Source organism: Arachis ipaensis, chromosome B04, assembly GCF_000816755.2.
Source record: "Arachis ipaensis cultivar K30076 chromosome B04, Araip1.1, whole genome shotgun sequence".
Taxonomy (NCBI): Eukaryota; Viridiplantae; Streptophyta; class Magnoliopsida; order Fabales; family Fabaceae; genus Arachis; species Arachis ipaensis.
In genome coordinates, this window is record NC_029788.2 from 5,696,657 (window position 1) to 5,711,871 (window position 15,215).

General features: G+C 34.4%; 1 protein-coding gene and 1 pseudogene across 2 annotated transcripts; both read right to left on the reverse strand.

The window, feature by feature from the left end:
• Positions 1,529-5,743, reverse strand: LOC107638624 (uncharacterized GPI-anchored protein At1g61900). 2 transcript variants are annotated; one of them, XM_016341974.2, is made up of 8 exons: positions 5,338-5,743; positions 4,011-4,190; positions 3,303-3,908; positions 2,873-3,118; positions 2,707-2,718; positions 2,465-2,608; positions 2,310-2,354; positions 1,529-2,020 (listed from the first exon to the last, which is right to left on the reverse strand). In XM_016341974.2, exons 1-8 carry the CDS (start codon positions 5,384-5,386, stop codon positions 1,950-1,952), a joined length of 1,353 nt encoding a protein of 450 aa, XP_016197460.1. In that variant the 5' UTR covers positions 5,387-5,743; the 3' UTR covers positions 1,529-1,949. The 2 variants fall into 2 exon arrangements, with proteins under 2 accessions (XP_016197460.1, XP_016197461.1); XM_016341975.2 differs by lacking the exon at positions 5,338-5,743 and adding an exon at positions 4,520-4,924.
• Positions 14,700-15,209, reverse strand: LOC107637536 (annotated as a pseudogene).

Sequence of the window (15,215 nt, forward strand, 5' to 3'; positions counted from 1 at the left end):
AAGGTCCTATTTATAATAAACTAGCTACTAGGGTTTATATGAGTAAGTAATTGATGCATAAATCCACTTCCGGGGCCCACTTGGTGTGTGCTTGGGTATGAAAATATCCCTAAAAGTAACTAGATCCTACTAAAAACATACTAAAAACAATGCCAAAAAGCGTATAAATTATCCGCTCATCAAGGGTCTACCATGAAAACATTGACGAGCGTGCCATGAGGAGTAAGGACATGTGTCGGCTGCAACATAAGGTAGCAAGAAATACAATAGTTCAAAATATCTACAAAAATTTTTATGATGGAAAATATTATGTCTAATAATCGCTAACAACAACAATAAGTTTAATGACGTAAACTAACCTTATGGAATAAATGTGCCGCTATATGATGTTCGTCCAACCGGTTCAAGTTCTCCTCTGCGTTAACCCCTCCTCCACTCATATTAAAAACTTTTTTTTCCCAGCACTGCCCTCCCAACCACCACCTCCTACCTTCCTTTTACCACTTACACAAATTTTTTTTTACCCTATGATCCCTTTAACCGTGCATGAGGTCCCCTCCCTCACAACCCTTTTATAATGGTCTTGGCTTCCTTCCCAAGTGTCTCCTGCCTCCCAACATGATCAATGCATGTGCAGCTACTACGTTGACCTCCTTTTCGTGGGCGCCAGGGACGAGGTCCTCCATTTCGTTGGCGCCGCCAGCAGCTTGGGCCAATTCGCATGCGCTGGCCTTGAGGTGCACCACCTTGTGTGCGCCGTCAGTGAGGTTGCTCCATTTCGTGCATGGCAGCAACGAAATGAAGAAAGCTGCTGTGCCTGCGCCATTTCGTTGGCGTCAGCCCTGAAGTGATGGCAAACTCCATTTCTTGGTTGCCGGGCACGAATTGGGTATGCGTATTTTAGGATCAGTTTCAATGGGTGCGTATTTTGGGAATAAAAGCTTCTCAGATATTTAATTAGATAAAAAAGCCAAATTTTTAACATATTTGCCGTTTTTTGCATTTTTTTTCTCGTTTTAGTAAAACTCGAAAGTAGGTCTCAAATAGTAACTTTAATCCCTAATATTTGTTTATTAACCGTTAATTTCTAAACTTTTATATTGTGAGACATATTAACTTTCTTCTTTTTTGGGTAAATATAGAGACTAATTTGTCACTCAAAAAATATTTAATTTCTTTTTACTTTTGTTAATTTCTCTCCTAATTTTACCTCGGATAATTGACCTTTCAATTTTTTTGGAAGACATATCTTGAAATTGTAACAGGCATACTAATTTAACTAATGAACCTCCAATAGAATGAACTTAACGAATAAATGAATACTGACATAGCTTAAAAATAAATTTGGTAAGGCTTTGGATTGATTCATTCCAACGGCATACAAATCCGGTTGCAAACAATATACAAATTAATGTGGGGATTACGATTATCATGTTTTGGAATGTTTATTCGATCTGCTCTGCAGTATACTTGAAGTGCTATTCAGGTTTTATTAGTGCCAGCGAGTATATATGCATGAACTTTACTATGAACAAAATAACAAGATCAAGATCTCATTACTGAGAATGGGGCATGCTGTGAAAGTGATGGGTTTGGGACAGATCTTAACAAGTTAATAGGTTTAACTGTTTAAGAATCTTCGTCCTGAATGAAATGCCTATAGCTAGGAAAGGGTGATTACAAAAAGCCTCCAAATGCAATCCTGGCTTACATACCAACCTCAATAAGTTACAGTGTATAACCTATGCTTTCTAAATTTCCTATATACAAATATTTTATTACACAAGCAAATAAGAATCATGAATCAACAAGATTAGAAACTGGCTGGACTTCACCTTCGATTGAGTTCATCAATCTGGTAATATTTCAATGGTCATTGTTAACCTTTGGCGAAATGCCTGCCCAAAAAAATCCTTCTTGTTGTAGGAATAAGGAAGCAGCATTTATAGTTACGCGACTATCATACGGAGAAATGATAAAGCAACAAACAGGAAAAACAGCACATTACGGCTGTAGAGACCTGCAGATCATTTAAAATCAGTCAGGAGCAAGCACCAAACTAATGGAGATGCTGATATCATTCCATGCATAAGATATGGCGCTACTGCTTCCTAAATCTTAGTAATCAGATTCGGTTACGGTTTTAATCTGCTTTATGTTTTAGTGAGACATGTATAGCTGATACTAAGATCTCTTTAAAAACCTAAATGTTTATGGCAAGCATTTATTCGATTATTCTAGTCAAAACCTTAAACGATCACAAGAAGTTAGCGTATTACTGATAAACCAGAAATTGAACAGGTTCTTACAATTTTGACCAGATGCTGCTGCAGGAAGAGCAGGGATGTTGACAGCTGCGGTACCAATGAAGGTAGAATTATCAAAAGATCACAAAGAAATAGCAGCAAAAATAAATAAATAAATAGCAGGTTGCTGCCCAAAGTTATTTATTATCTAAACATACATTTATTGCATGATGAAGTTGTTGACTGAGAGGTGGAAGGCCAGGGAGCTGGGATATTGTCATTTAGATCACAAAGGAAACTAATACCAGAAGTGCTATCAAATGTAGCATCCGAAGGCAAGCTAGGCAACAGACAACCAGCCGCTGTTTAGGGAAAACAATGCAGCAAGTCATATCTCAACCAAAAATCTAAACTAAGGGGATTCATATATCTGGAAATAATGTTTCAGTGTAGTTGTTACCTTGGCTTCCAACTGAAGCATCCACATCATCAGTTTCCACACAAGTTGAAAGGCACAGGCACAAAGAGGAAATAAATATTACTAACAGATATAATATATCATGGGAACTTGAGTGTAATTTTGTTGCATATAAACAGGAGTACTGGAGTAGAGAAGAAAAGGTAACCTTGGAGGGAAAAATCCTTGAGGCTTATGTGACAGAGGCTATAAACATCTTCAGTAATATTTGATCGTTTTAATTTGGCTGCCAAAGTATCCGCACAATCCAAAGCTTGCAAGTTTGTGATGAAGCTCTGCTTTTGCAAGTGAGACACATAGCTTTCCATTTCATGACAGCAGGCTGTCTTGTTACTTATCCCATCCCCACAACCCTTGGAAACATGCTTCATGTCGGGGAAAACCAGTGGACAAACTGCAGTGAAGAGACAAAGTAAAGATTTAGGCAAAGGAATGCAGTAGTAAGGGACAGAAGTATCAGCCCATATGTATATAACATAGACTGACTGAAAATCACCTAGAGCCAGCTAAACTTATCGTTTGATGACCATCACTGTTAAAATTTTTTGCTAAGCAAAAAAAAAGAAAAAAAAAAAGACCTTTGTTAGCATGGCAATTAGACAGCCCTCTGAGAACTTTCTTTGCTTGAAAAGGTTCAAGCTTGCTAGCTACCCACCGAAGGACAATATTCTTACAATCATTGATCCGACTTGAGTTCTCAGTTTGAACACGCAGTGCATCTATGCCCATAAGATCAGGACCTTTTGAAGCAATTGTTGTTGCAGCTTCCAATATAGCATTCTGACAAACTTGGTAGCAACATTCTTTCACTGGATCAACTTTCTCACAGGCAGTAAGGAGTTTAGAAGTATCCACCATGTCATGAAACTCATCCACATTTTTCACTGGGCAAGATGCCTCAGTGAAATTCGAAGTACCAATTGAACATATCTGCCTCAGATTAGCACTGGCACCTTGGCCCATCAAAATCTGCTCCACATCCGAAAGGCAGTGCCTGGCAGTGGTCCCATTCAAGGCCAGTACATTGGTATGTTTACTGGAATGACCAACCAGAATCGTGAGAGTCGCTTCCACCTGGGGACAACATATTACATTAGCCAGAAACGGTGCAAAAACCTCCCAGCAATCAATTGCTGTCATACTCATCAAACTTTCAGCAGCTGTGAAGTTCAAAACACAGAGTCCTGCAATATGCATGCAATGAGATGGTTAGACAAAAGAGAGAGATAATCCAAATGCAAGCAATTGAAATCTAAACAAGCCACAACTATTATACAGAAAAGAACCTGATAACTTTGGGATAGAGGTATTCGTGAATGGAGCCAACGGTGAAGGTGCAAGAAGAGGAAGAAAGGGCTGCGGAGCACCAATAGGTGAGATTTCCGGCAGCATAAAATCGACATGGTTGTCCTGAGGTACAGAACTTTGAAGATGATCTAATCTACTGCTATGGGACTCATGTGCACCTGTACCAAAACACCAGTAAGAGATAATATTTAACCATGTGCATGTCCTCGTTCTTTCAGAGATCACTCATGAAAAATTGTGTTATTTGCTGGAATCAAAATTCATACATCTCAATATAACTTGTGCCCAGAGTAAAAAGTTAATATATCAAGACATATCATATAAGCCAGAAGCCACGTAAACTTGAAAACATGTAGCAAGCTCAATATTTATTACTATCTTAATTTCCTTTTATGTCATGGTAAACATTTGGTACATCCTTAAATTAATGCATATGGATACAAATTTTCAGTGACAAATAAAACGGAACAGAGCGAGCGATTTGTACCACTGGGAGTGTCCAGATATCAATTTGATTTTATTTTGGATGTCCATCAGCCATTGCAATGCCAACCGAGTCTAACAGCAGCGAATTAGAGACTCTAATAGTGTATGCATCACCTAAAAACAAGGAAGTTCTAAAGATCTATGCAACTAAATGCTAAGCTGAGGACAAGAAGGAGAATGACTGATTGAGTCAACAAGATATCCAGCTCTCTAATGTTGAGCAGAGAGGGGTTTTGTCAACTATTGTGAATGTGATGCCGAATTTCCTAACCCTAATAGCATTAATTAATTGAACCTAACCGGTATCCTGTAAGATGAATTCTTCATAGAAAAGGCTAAATGGCTGAAGCTCCTTTGATAATATTCCAAGCATTCCCAACCCGAAACCACAGTTTAATCGATCAGAGTAATATATACTACAGTTTAACAAAATTCATCATAATACAAAAGGAATGAATGAATTGTGATATAAGTATACAACCACTAACCAAGATGATCAGCTTAGCCAGCAAAAGGAGAAGCAATTACTTAGCTCAAAGCAAACAAATCAACAACCAATTCTTTGTTTTGTTCAAAGTAGAAAGTAAAAGTCCCAATGCAGTGAATGTAGCAGTCCCCTCACCAAATACTAAACCCTAATTGTGGTCACTGTTTTGAGCATACAAACTGATTCAATTGATAATTGGAAAATAACAGAGAAAGACTGGGTAATTGAGAGAAATGATATACACTAAAAACCGGTTCCAATAATAAAGTAATAAACTTGAAACCCTGTAGAGTCATGCCCTAACAGAGAGAGAGAGAGAGAGAGGGACTTACAGCTAGAGAGAGAGAGGAAGAAGAAGAAGAGGTGAAGGTTGATTAGCATGATGGGTGGGCGAATAGAAAAGCATTCAAGATGTGAGAAGCAACATTGGAAGGAGAAGAGGAAAAAGAGGTTGAAGAAAGTGAGTGAGGAGTGGTGCAGTGGTGTGCTGGTTCATGAGTACTCAGTGAGTACTCAGTAGTAATAGCTGTCTGGTGACTGGTGACTGGTGAGTGGTGAAAGAGAGAGAGCATTAGCATTTAGCAATCAACACATACAACTGGGCTTTAGCTACCGCATTTACGCCACCATTTCATTTCATTTCGCCTTTCTTCCCATTCACACCATGCTTTGCTTTTTTTTCCTTTCATTATGTTCTCAATGCTCTAAGTCTAACACCTTTTTTCATTTACTTATTTATTTTCAACAGTTTCCATGCTGTTTTGGAGGTACCTTAGTGGGTCATGTGGCAGTTGGTAGATGCTCACATTTATAGTGCCTCTTCCTTCCATTTAATTTTAACTGCTTTTGTAATTGCAACGGAATCCATGACAATATGACATGCGTTACGTACTCTCCTAAGTCCTAACACTTCCATTTACTAAAAGATTTTTCTTTTTCTTATTGGTATGAATGAATACAATGAACTATTAGACAACAACATCTTTTGCAGCAGAGGTCTAGTACGGATGGCATATCTATATGTTCTGTTGCAAGCTGTATCCGAGTTCAAATCTTAGTTGAAGTTGGATGTTGTTCAAAGAACTCATAATACCCATATAGCGTGCGTAAGTGTGTTGTGTGGGTGTATGAAATATGAATATAAATGTATAATATCTAAGATTGGGACTGTTTAATCCACTTGACCAAAAAAAGACAACATCTTTTTGGTATATCAAGTCGGCGCATTTTCACAACAACGTATAAGCATATGGATCTAGGCCCAGTTTCAAGCCCAAATTTTAATATGGTAACCCAGTTTATCAGAAACCTGTTCCGGGCCCAAAAAATAATTCATAAAATGTTTGACAAAATAAACAGTAAGTCAATGTCCAAAAAATAGTGAGGTTGACCAGAACAAAAAGAAGAAAAAAAATCATAAAAGATTGAGTTGTTAGAATAATGTTATACTGTTGACCACAAATAAAATAACTTAGAATAGTTTTGCAAACTATTTCCTCTTGAATTGCATGCGTATATATCTTTATTAGAATAAGCACCCTTCTCAGCAAAATAGTTGTTGAATAAAGAATAGTTCCCATGTTGTTCTGGTATGCAAAATAGCAACGAGTGAGTTGTGTAAAATAATATTAATTGTCTTGAATCACCTAGAATAAAATTTATTATTACATGCTCAAAATATGGAAGGAATAAATTGAACTTTTAAACGATGGAGTGCGTGAAATTTACGTAAGGCATAATATTGTGTTTAGATAGCATAAAGTTCTATTTTGACCATTGCCAATGCTTGCATTTCGAAGAACCCCCACATTTTGATACAAATCCAAGAGGGGAAATAAAGAAGAAATCACTACTCAAATATTCTCTTCTTGAAAAGTATTGACTAAATTTATTCATAGGTTTACCCCCATCGGTAGACCAAACGTTGACATACCATCTAAAGAGTCTCAACATGGTTGGCTTGAAATCAATTAATTAAATACCAAAAGAAAATACATCCACTTTCTTATTTAAATAATAAAAATAAAGCCCAATAAGCTAAAGAACCAAATCTTCTTTAGTTTACAATTAGCTAAAAAAATGAGATTGACCAAATATTAGTTGTAAGATTATTCTCCTTGTATAATTTTCTTCACAATAAACTAAATTCATTCTGGATAAACTCTTAGCACTAGAAAAACGTGAATAGTAACCTAAATAATTACTAGTCTTGAAATTGGACCAATTTTAGAGTTGTAATATTATCTAAAAGAGTTTAATTAAATAAAGTCATATTTTATACTAACTACTTGTAGAGGTGGTAATATGTATTCTACTTGTGGGTACTCAACCCGACCCCACCCGGTTGAGTAGGGTTGTCAACCCGATCCACAGTGGGTAGGGTTCTCGTGCGGGTCGAGTAGGGTGCGGGTTGAGTCTCAACCCTACCCGACCAACCCGCACTCTATATATATGTATATGTTATATACTTATATAAAAATATGTTTTAAGTGGATGTTGAATTAAATACCTCTCACTAAATGTAAAATATTCTTAGCCACTAAAAGAAAATCATTAATTGATAATTCAATATTCTTTTTTACATAAAAATTAGTTATATTTTAAATTATCATCAAGTTATATAATAAAATTGTATCTTTTTTATAACCCGCGGATAGGGTCGGGTACACGCGGGTTAAGAGCGGGTAGGGTTATGGTTGAAAAATTATCAAACTGCGGATAGGGTAGGCTTGAGTTTATATAAAAATCTCAACCCACGAGTAGGGTTAGGGTTGGATCCAAACCCTACCCTACCCCACTCATTGCCACCCCTAAGTACTTGAAAGAGTATAGTAGCAAAAACAACACAAATATCTAATACAAGAACAATATAAAAATACTCACAACATAATATGGCAGTAATCATAGGCAAGCAAATATATCAACTAAAGCAACAATAAGAACACACCGATATTTTAACGTGAAAAATCTTTCAATGTGAAAGGTAAAAATCACGAGTCACCAAACCAAGGAAATGACTCCACTATAATCAAATATGAAGTACAAGAGAGTTGCAAACAAAACACAAATCGGACATACAACCAGCCAACACATCAAAGCACCAAAACTTATAAATGAGTAACAAGAAGATGAAAAAATACCTAATAACAGAGCTGTTGTTCGAAGCATATTTCTCCATCTACAGACCTCCAATCAAAAAAAAAAAAAAAAAAAAAAACCAAAAATTCTATTTTTTCCTCTCCTCTCTCACTTTGTGGCCACTCTCTTTCACTCTCAATGACCCCAAAAAATCTGATTAGGATAGTGACACAAGGGTGCAAGAAGACACCCCAAAAAATTGGGCTTGGACCTCACAAAGGAGAGAAAAAAACCCAACAAATCTCCCCTTTTCAACTAGGTGGATGCCCTCACCATCCCGACGATCAAACAACATATTTGAAGTTTATCTCTTGGCAATACTTTTGTTATTATATCAGCACCATTATCATCAGTGTGAACTTTTTCAAGTTTCAACAACTTAAAATTTAACACATCTCGTATCCAATGATACATAACATCGATATGTTTAGATCTTGCATGAAAAGTAGAATTCTTAACAAGATGAATAGTACTTTGACTATCACATAATAATACATAACGGTCTTGCTTAAAACCAAGCTCTTGAAGGAACTTCTTTATCCACAACAACTATTTACATGCTTCAGTTGCTGCAATAAATTCTGCTTCTATGGTAGAAAGTGCAACACATTTCTGTAGCTTTGACTGCCGTGAAATAACTTTTCCTACAAACTTGACCAAATAATCTAAAATAGACTTTCGAGAATCAATATCTCCTACCATGTCTGCATCAGTAAAGCCAACTAGCAAAAGTTTCTCACCTCCAAAACTCAAACTCAAGTTAGTTGTACCTTTGAGATATCTCATAATCCATTTAACATCATTCCAATGTTCTTTACCTGGATTAGAGAGGAAATGACTCACAATACCAACCGCATGAGCAATGTCTAGTCTAGTGCACACCATAGCATATATCAAGCTTCCAACCGCTGAGACCTAAGGAATTTCATCCATTGCTTGTTTCTCTTCGTCAGTGGTTGAACACTGCTTGGTATTCAACTTAAAATGAGGAGTAAAAGAACTAGCAACACATTTGCCATCATTCTTGCCAAACCTTTGAAGTACCTTCTTTATGTATTTCTCTTGTGACAAATAAAGCTTCTTGGAATCTCTATAACGAGTAATAGTCATGCTCAAAATCTATTTGGCAGGACACAAGTCCTTCATAGCAAAAAACTTGCTCAACTATTTTTCTAACTTATTAATCCTCAAAGTATTCTTGTCTACAATCAAAATATCTTTCACATAAAACAAAAAAAATGATAAAATCACCATCAAAATTTTTTTGCACAAATACACAATGATCTAAAGTTATCTTATGATAACCATGCTTTCCTAAAACAGATTCAAATTTCTTGTACCATTGACTTGGAGCTTGGTTTAACGCATAAAAACTCTTCTTAAACTTTCGCACAAGGCCTTCCTTTCCTTTAACAACAAAGTCCTTCGATTGCTCTATGTAGATTTTTTTATTCAAATCACCATAAAGAAAAGTTGTCTTCACATACATTTGCTCAATCTCCAAATCAAGAGAAGCTATTAATCCAAGTACAATACGAATGGATGACATCCTCACAACAGGAGAAAAAATCTCCTCATAATCAACACCTTTTTTCTTACTAAATCCTCTAACAACCAATCTAACTTTATACCGAAACTTAGAATTGTGTTCTTCATTCTTGATTCTAAATACTCATTTGTTCTTCAAAACTCTCATTCCTTTAAGTAGCTTCACTAACTGATAGGTATCATTCTCAACTAAGGACTTCATTTCTTCTTACATAGCTTCAAGCCATTGAGCTTTGCTTCCATCTTCAACAGCATTTCTAAAGCATTTAGTTTCTCCCCCATCAGTCAACAAGACAAACTCATGTGAAAAATGTCTTGATGAAGGATTTCTCTCACTTGTAGACCTTCTGAGTGTATTTGCAAAAATTTTTAAAGTTGGTTGTTCATCATAATCATCATCACCAACTTCATCAAGCGTCAAATCAACTGTTTCATCTTCACTTGCACCTATATCATGTTCATTATTGTGAACTTCAACTCTACCATCTTTCATCACAGGCATAGAGGGAGTAATATCTAAGTCAGAAAAATCATCACTAGGATGAACCATTGCCTTCTCTGCATTATCAATATCATTCAATGTTTGATCATCAACAAAGACAACATCTCTACTTCGAATCACCTTCCTGTTAACAAGATTACAAACCCTATAACCAAACTCATCCATGCTATAGCCAATAAAAATACACTTCCTAATCTTTGCATCAAACTTGGATATCTCATCTTTGGTAGTGGCGGAGCTTAACTAGGGCAATGGGGGCCATGGCCCTCCAATTTTTTTATAAAAAAAATTAGCAGTAATTCTTCAAAAAATAAAGAGTAGTTCTTAGGGTATCCAAGTTTAATTCCTACTTCTTGCTTTCATTGCATAATAATTTCTAGAGTGGACCTTTATTGGCTTCACAACACATCTAACAAAAAAAATTATCTAACAAAAATCATCATGCTTACTACTTTGTTTCTCATTATAAAAATACGTTTTGCTTCTCATTCTAAAATTAGGTATTTTTTATTTATTTAATTTAATATTATTTTATATATTACTGTTTATTTAATTTAATTTTTCATATGATAAAAAATATTAGAATATTCAATAAGTATTGATATTATTGTATTTGTACAAATTGATAAAAAAAATTAATAAATATTATAAATTTTAATATTTATCCTTCTAATTTTTTTTATATATTTTACAGGATATATATTTAAATTTTTATATAAAATAATGATGAAAAATCAAAGAATTGATGCATTTTTTAAGAAAAAGACTAATATTCAAAAATGAGAACGTATAACTTCTACAATATCAACACCTATAAATAGTTCTTCTACTTTAATAAATCACGAAGAAAGTGAGATACAACCTTCAAAAATTCAAAAAGTTGCATCATCAGATGAATTTAATCTTAAATTTTTATATTGAAGTTTTGGTCCCCCAAAATTTTGTTTAAACTCCGCCACTGATCTTTGGGAATATGAACAAAAATTTTGCATCTAAATACTCCTAAATGATCATAAGAAATATCTTTACCTGACCATACTTTTTTTGTCACTTCAGATTGCAAAAGAACACATGGTGTCCGGTTCAAGACATGAATGGCAGTGCTCAAAACTTCACCCCAAAAGAATTTTATCAATCCAAACAGTGACAATAAGCTCCTAACTCTTTCAACCAATATTCTGTTCATCCTTTCACCCAAGCCATTCAACTAAAGAGTCTTCGAAAGAGTTTTCTGATGTCTTATACCATGCTCTTTACAATAAGTATCAAATGGACCTGAGCACTCACCACCATTATCAATACGAATGTATTTCAATTTCTTTCCAATTTCTATTTTAACATAAGCTTGAAATTGCTTGAACGCATTCAAAACTTGATTTTTGGACTTCAAAGTGTAAATTCATAATTTTCTAGAATGGTCATCAATAAAAGTTACAAAATAGATAGACCCTCCAAGTGTTCTTGTCTTCATCGGCCCACGTACATCAGAATGCACCAAGTCAAGTATCTTCGACTTATTTAAAGGTAGATGGCTCTTGAAAGAAACCTGTTTTGTTTTTCAGCAAAGCAATTGATGCACTTTTGTAAAGCAACTTTGTAACTAGGTAGAAGATTTCTTTTGGACAACATATTCATGCATTTCTCACTCATATGACATAATCTCTTATGCCATAAATCAGTTCCATCAACAAACATAGCATCATCATCAACATCTTTCACAATCTTTACTTGAGTTAAATAAAGAGTAGAGTGTCGTGTACCTCTAACAACAACCATGGAACCCCTTGGTGAGCTTCCAACTATCACGAAAAATGAGCTATCTAAGTTTTTATCACACAACTTATTAACAGAAAGTAAAGTTCAACCGAATATTAGGAACATGCTTCATGCACTTCAAAGTCAACTTGGTACCGTTGGAGGTTTTCAAGCAAACCTGTCCAACACTGATATACTTTACAATACCTTGATGAGCCATTTTTACATCACCAAAATCATCAGGAGTATAAGACGTAAACAAATCTCTTCTAGATATAACATGAATAGAAGCATCATTATCAATCACCTAACTAATACTATTATCAACAAAGTTAAGAGATTCAAACTCCTCAACAAGTAGAAAATCATCATGAGTTACATTGACTTTGTCTTCATTGATACCATCATTTTTATTTATACTATCGTCTTTGCTTGCCTTGTCTTTCTCCTTCTTTAACTGCCAATAAAATTTCTTCACATACCCCTTTTAACCATAATGATGATACTCAATATTCTTATACCTTTCTTGAGACTTGTTTGTCCTTTGATCTCTACTTTTAGGACCTCGACTTTTGTTTCTTCCCCTAAACTCAGAAACCAGAACACCTAAATGTGTAGTCGATGTATTTTGTAACTTTCTTCTCATTTTTCATTCAAAACACTGCTCTTGACAAAATTCATAGAGATTATACCATCAGGAGCAAAATTAGACAATAAAATTTTGAGAATATCCCACAAATCTGGTAAAGAGCCAAGAAGTGCCAAACCTTAAATCTCTTCACAAATTTGACACTCATGGAAGATCACTGATTCATTATTCTTTAGAAGTTATTCAAGTGATATGTCATTAATGGCCATCTGTATATTTCAAAGCCAAAATATTTTGTTATTCTCAGTTTTTCAAGCATACAACTGTTCAAGCTTAATCCAAAGGATTCAAGCATGTGTCTCTCCAATAATATGATTTAACACATTATTGTCAACTCACTGCCTAATATATCCACAAACTTGTCTATGCAACAAAGTCCAATCACCATCAGATTTATCATTAAGCATCTTTGTACCAAAAACTGGTTGATGAAAATTCTTAATATAAAGCAAATCTTTCATCTTTGACTTTCACAAATCATAATTAGGACCATTAAAAGTGATTATCCTACTAATATTAGTATTAGCTTTCATTATTCACAAAATCACAAGTTCAGAAAAATACCAACAAGCTCTGATACCAGCATGAAAGAGCCCAGTAGCGAAAACAACACAAATATCCAATACAAGAATAATATAAAAACACTCACAACACAATATGACAACAACTATAAGTAAACAAATATATCAACTAAAACAACAACAAGAATACACCGATATTTTAACATGGAAAACTCTCTCAATGTGAGAGGTAAAAATCACGAGTCACCAAGACCAAGAAAATGGCTCCACTATAATCAAATATGAGGTATAAAAAAGTCTTAAATAAAACACAAATTGTGCATACAACCAGCCAACACATTAAAGCACCAAAGCTTACAAATGAATAACAAGATAAAAAAATACCCAATAGCAGAGTTGCTATTCAAAGTAGATTTTTCTCTCTACAAACCTTCAATCAAAATCTTCACCGTTCAGAATAAAGAATAAGATAAAATAAAACTGCAGTTCAAATTTCAGGACGATCCAACAATAAATTAATAAGAAATTACTGTCTAAAATCTACTACTCTACACAAAATAAAAATTTTATTTTTTCTTTTTTTTTTTTTATTTTATGGCTGTTCTCTTTCACTTTCAATAATCCCAAAAAATTTTATTAGGATAATAACACAAAAATACAAAAAAAAAAATACCCAAAAAAAATTGAACTTAAACCTCACAAAAGAGGAAAAAAAGTCCAACAGTACTAAACAAAGTAATTACAATATGGTTCACTTTCAACTTGCAAAAATTAATATTCAATGATAAATATTAGAGAGCCAAGTTCTGAGCAAATAAATAATCGCGGAAAGCATCTAAACAATAAGCCCAGTTCAAAATGAGTAACCTCCCATTCCAATTTTCCTGTAGTTTCGGTGGCATATGTCAAGACAATAATGGATTTTGTCTTCGTTGAGATGGAACAGAAGAAGTTCTAAGAATTGAAGATAGAGTCTTGGCAAATCGAGGTATTTCTCAATTACTATGCAATTTATATTAAAATGAATTATTAGTATAAAATATATATTAAAAAAATTAATTATATATATTTATATATATAATACCTAATTTTAATAATTAATCTTAATATATATCTAACATGTTTAATTTTCCAATAACATCAGGTGTCAAATAGAAGTATATGGTGATGTAGTGCGCATAGCTAAAACAGAATATACTATTATATTTATTTATTAAATTAAAACAAGAAGTGAAAAAGAAAAGGCATATGGGCATTTGGTAGGCGATAGTAGCCACCTTCCGAGATTGGAAACCTGCATAATGCATAATATAAAATAAGGCAAAAGTTAATAAATTAAATACCATATATTATATATGTAGCTTCTGGACAGTTTATTAATTCTTGTCGTGATTCATGAAAAATAAATCAACATATATAATATAATTAAGGATAACCTAGCTACCGTAATATATACTCAAAGGCCAAATAATATTCCGTTTACAATCTCGGTTTCACACAAATTAAATAAAAATAAAATAAATAATTCATCACTTTCATTCATCATCATCAGCCTTTCATGATGGAAAAATATACTGGAAATGAGTGAATTAATTTTCAGGAATGCTCTGAAGTGCAGGCCTCCAGTGCCTATGGTGAAGATCATGTTGATCATAGTGATCTCTTGCATATATCAATCGAGCAAGAACTTGTTCTGCTGAAGAAGAAGAAGAAGAAGAAGAACCTTGATGTTGTGATGATGAGGGTGCTGTCAACAACTTCTTAAGCTCCTTCTTGGAAATCATAATCTTGACTTTTCCATTTTCATCAGAAGAAGCTCTTAAGGCACCAAGAAGCTTCTTCTTCTCCACGTTTCCCAACCCACCATCTTGTTCTTCATCAAGCACCTTATTATTCTTCTTCTTTGAATTATACAGGTTACCATGTCTTGATGTTGTCAATGAACCCCAATCATCCTGCCCATTCCACTGAAGATTCTACCATGCAGCAGTTTCCCATAATCTGTAATATATATGATGATCAGCAACTACTACACTAGTAATATGTATTTATGGCTAGGTAAATGGATATGCTTAATATTTTTGTGTTTTTTTTTTT

Bases quoted from the DNA above. Each gene is read 5' to 3' on its own strand.
- LOC107638624 (XM_016341974.2), bottom strand. From the start codon at position 5,386: ATGCTAATCAACCTTCACCTCTTCTTCTTCTTCCTCTCTCTCTCTAGC. The intron at 4,191-5,337 runs GTAAGTCCCTCT...GTTTTGGTACAG, and splicing joins CTTCCTCTCTCTCTCTAGCT to GTGCACATGAGTCCCATAGC. The intron at 2,021-2,309 runs GTAAGAACCTGT...AATGATCTGCAG, and splicing joins AGCAGCATCTGGTCAAAATT to GTCTCTACAGCCGTAATGTG.